The sequence below is a fragment of the Gavialis gangeticus genome, unplaced genomic scaffold (assembly GCF_001723915.1).
Source record: "Gavialis gangeticus isolate Ggan-Ray unplaced genomic scaffold, GavGan_comp1, whole genome shotgun sequence".
Classification (NCBI taxonomy): Eukaryota; Metazoa; Chordata; order Crocodylia; family Gavialidae; genus Gavialis; species Gavialis gangeticus.
In genome coordinates, this window is record NW_017729015.1 from 17,434,725 (window position 1) to 17,439,339 (window position 4,615).

Below are 4,615 nucleotides of genomic sequence, written 5' to 3' on the forward strand. Positions count from 1 at the left end.
ATTTAAAAAAAAAAAAAAAAAAAGAAGAAGCTGATGCCTGACTTCTGAACATTTATGCAGTATCTTGGGAAACTTGAGTAACAAGTTTTGTGAAATACTGTCAGAACTGTTTATTTAATTGACTAGTGTTGTTAAATTGGGAGATAAATGACAAAACATTTTTCCCCTCCCTTTACTGATAAAAGTACGTATCAATAAATACACCTGTGAAAATTTTATTGTAAAAGAAGCCTGCAGTTAGCAGCAGGGATGTTCCCAAAATAAAGCACTTGCCACACTTCTCTTTATTCTGAAAACAGAGTTTCTCACCACAAACTTTAAAAAATGAATTTTCCCCCAAAATCATGATTGTTTTAAAACTGCTGAGATTTTTTTTTATACATCTTGGCCTCTTCTCATTTGGTTCCTGACTCATTAGGTACACTAAATTCATGTTCTCAAAATTTTTCCAAGAGGTTTAGAACCTTTTTGAATGGAAGTGGGGATCCCAGCTTAGTTGTCTGCCTCCAAGACCTGGGACTTTAAGAAAAACACCAGATATTACAAGAGTTGCAATAGAATTGCAGGAGTTAGCACTGCAGTGAGCATTTCTCAGCCCACGGATGGAGTCATAATACCAATGTGGGAGTCTAATGGAAGAGATTGAATGAGTTGTTGCCCTTCCTCAATCTTTTAAGGAATCCTAAAAATAATTTTGGACAGGATTTTAAATATTTTTAAAATCCTAAAGTGTTCCTTCTCAAATGACATGACTGTTCAGCAAGATGGGTGTCTCATAGATTTAGACCTGAAGGCAAACACAGCATTAACTGTCTTGATTTTGATTCTTGGAAAATCAACTCTGGAATGTCTCACAGTTGCATAGACTTAATCTGGTTATTCCCATTCACCTCTTGGTAAATTTAGAAAAAAACCATTACAGTTGTTACTCGTGAATGCAGTATTGGACAGTGGATCAAGTGCTGCTCTTCAGCATGGCTGGAAAATCGTAAAATAATTGGTCCTTCCAGCTACAGTCTAGCAACATGGTATGGTGGGAGCTCACAATGCCCTTCACAGTTTGTGACACCTTTCCCTGAGGTTGCAAACTCTACCATTTACTGCTGTTTATAAAGTGAGACACCTGGGTCTGACACATGGTTGCTCAAAAAAGAGCTACGCACATAACCTAGTAATCAGCCCACAAAAACAGTTTTCAATTTTGGTTTTACATCTGAGATCTTCCCAAAGCACCATAAAAGATGACTAAATATCTACAGAGAGCAAGAACCTTCCTTTATATTTATTATTGTGAAAGTAATAGAGTACAATTGAAAGTGGCCTGTAATGTAGCTGCTACATATCAAATCAATAACTTCTACAAGTGACAAACTCTTATTGACTGGCCATGCCTTGTTCCTGCTAGGAAGTCATGCCTCTCTAATTTAAACTGATGAAAATGTAAAATGTGAGAGCAGAGCTTTACGCAGAAGAGCAAAGGACCCCTGAGTGATCTTCTACCTGATCTAGAATTTGCGTTAAAGAAACCGTTGCCTACATTTGGGGAAGGAATTTGGTGTATTGGGTGACAAGTGATACACTTACACAGTCCTCTTCTCAGCTGTCAGATTGGCTTGCATATTTGATTTTACCATTCACATCCAGCTCTAAGAGGTGCCCAAATAGGTCCTTCTGGTTGAATCCATGTTAACCCTTCCCTGTTACCAGAGTCCTAAACTATAATATTGCCCCAGGTTCTGCAGGGTTTCCCCACTTGAGTTCTTTGTTGGAAGGTATCTCACTTTAGGCTTTTAGTAATTAGTTCATTTAATAAAGCAAATGTTTAAGTTACTCTTTAATTAAACCCTGTTTAGATTTTGTTATCCAAAAGCTACTCTTTAATTCCACATATCCAGGCAGCTTTGACTAATAACTTCCTTTGATTTCTAAGTCTTCTGAAAGTATAATTTTAGGGTATTTGTTGCTTTTAATGTATTATTAATGCATGTCTTTCATTTATTTTCCCATAGAGAGGGGGGTATGTTTACCAACAGTATCGCTGTGGATACTTTTTGTTTATATTGAAGCAGCAATTAGATTTAAAGATCTCAAAAATTTCCATGTGGACCTTTGTCGTCCCTTTGCTGCGCATTGGTAAGTGTTGCTCCCCTTTTTAACCTTGATGCCATCATACAAATTCACAGTTGCTTATCTTTTGCCCTTTGTCTGTCACTAAATATTCCAGACATAATGTGTGATAAACTTAATCCAAGTATAACACACTCAGGATGTCTTGCTTGTGAACTGGAGGGAATTGCAGTATCAATGCCAAAGATTATTGCCCTGTTTCTTTAAACATTTTTCATGAGCTTACAACAGATTTCCATTTATAGAGATTAGTAAAATATATCCAAAAGTGTTAGATAAATGTAGCCAAAATTTTTAGTGCTGCTTGATTAGCTGATGTTTTTGTCCCTTTATGAATATCCACAAATGTCTTTCTGTAATGATAGAGTGAGTCATTTGCTTCCAATGTGAGGCCTTAGAGATCTATGATTGAAAAGTTAATGTATGTCTGTATTTTTGGTTGGGGGTGGGGAAGGGTTTGGAGGTGCTGCAACCTTGTTCTTGTCCTGTTCAAAATCCCCATAGTGGATTGCAGCTGGCAAATTGAAACAACAAACAAACTGCATAATTTTACAGTATTTAGTGGTAATGACTTCTCAGTAAATACAAAATATCCTTTTGAGGAAAAAATATACTTTTAAGCAGCAGTAATTTTATAAGGCAATATTCATTTATCTGCTTTGGGTTTAAAAGAGTTTGTCTTTTTCTTGGAGTCACTTAGTCCAGTTCTCAGTGGTACAATTGCATGAATAAATTAGACATCTGTCACTTAAATGTACATTGTGCAATAAATCCATTAAAACTTTAATTAAATTCTATAATAAGTTACAGAAGCACTTCACATGACAGAAGAACCTCTCTTCACAGTATCTGAAGTGGATGAAAAGATTCCAGCTTATCTCAGAGTTTTAGAACTATAGCTACAGCTGGCTTTGCACTGTGTCACAAAAGAAACATTGGCAAAGATAACATGAGATGCATATGCAAATAATCCCCACATTTTGGCTGCATGTTGGGAACACAAATTTACTTTGTGTCATTAACAAGCAGGGGATAAAAAGACTGAATAATAGTTAACAAAATCCACTCTTGGTCTAAGACATCAAAGTATGTAAAAAGAATTGAATTCCTTGGGAATATATAATTAACTATACAAAATTATCAATGCCATGTATTGCTGGTAGCTCTGTTTCAGGGTTTGTAAAGTACATTAGATTAGTTTTCATATCTCTTTTAAACAATGATAAATATTAAAGAATTTGTAAACAAAAATTCCTGCAAAAATTATATATAGTTATTCCTAAGATCTTTAGATAGCAGAGTTATAAATAAAGATAGCGCATCTCAGAATTTTTCGGTAGCATATTAGCAAATTAGTTAGCCTAAACTGTTTTTATGTAGCTTTTATGCTAGCAGGTTTGGCGTTGGTTTTATTTTGCTTTTGCTAGTGGATGGGATTTTTTCCATCTTAAAATTAAAAAAAAAAGATTTGGGAGATGAATTGTTGCTAGTGGATATGTACCTATTAGGTCCTTATTAGCAAAGCTAATAGTATGATCTGCTAGCATTTTATATTTGTGCAATTCTGACCATCTGATAAGAATATTAATTTTTGTATGATCAAATTGCTGTATTAAAAAAAAAATCATACAGCATCCCTATTATTCTATAATAATATTATCCCCCTCTTCTTGACTGGGAAACTGAGACAAGGGTGAGGTGAAACAGCTTGCTGAAGCCCATATGTAAACTAAGTAGTAGAGCTGAGTTTAGAACTCAGAAATTTCTGGCTCATAGTCGAAAACCTAATCATCTAGACCGGTATTCTCCTAGGGCTGTGTGAAGCTTCGGTCCCTGATTTGATTTGGACCGATTTGGTGACCGAATCCAAATCAAATCAAAGGACTCTTTAATCTCTCTGAATCAATTCGGAGAGATTCGGAAAGATTCAGCGATTCGGACATAAACACAGCTTTAAACGTTTTTTCTACGTACCTCTAGGTAGCAGGCAGCTCATGAGTGTTGCGATGCTGGGGTGCATGGAGCATGCCACAGAAGTGTGGGGGGCTCCCCAGCGTGCTCGGCAGCGGACCCAGAAGCTCTGGTGTTTCCTGGGTCTGGGGCGGGTACCCGGGGTCCCCCCATGGCCGATTTGCCGAGCTGGGGTGGGGGGCGTCCTCGGCAGCGGACCCGGAAGTGGACCAGAACTACTTCTGGTCCATTTCTGGGTTTGCTGCCAAACATGTGGAGGCCTCTCCCCTCACTCCTGTGAGATGCTGCATGCGCCCCAGCATCAGGTTGGGGAACTCCCCTCTTGTCAGCACGGAGGCGGAAAAGGATCCTGGAGTCATCATTGACTCCAAGATGAACATGGGTCGGCAGTGTGGGGACGCAGTTAGGAAGGCCAACCGTACCTTGTCATGCATCCACAGATGCATTTCAAGCAGGTCCAAAGAGGTGATCCTCCCCCTCTATGCGGCACTGGTCAGGCCGCAGCTGGAGTACTGCG

General features: G+C 38.2%; 1 protein-coding gene across 1 annotated transcript in view; it reads left to right on the top strand.

Moving 5' to 3' along the window:
* The window catches only part of TMEM57 (transmembrane protein 57), a gene marked incomplete at its 5' end in the record, with an annotated part of 47,224 nt that overhangs the window by 19,778 nt on the left and 22,831 nt on the right, over positions 1 to 4,615 (top strand). Inside the window, one exon of the mRNA XM_019512079.1 lies at positions 2,010 to 2,133. Coding sequence (XP_019367624.1) covers positions 2,010 to 2,133 — 124 coding nt within the window. The remainder of the gene's footprint in view (positions 1 to 2,009; positions 2,134 to 4,615) is intronic.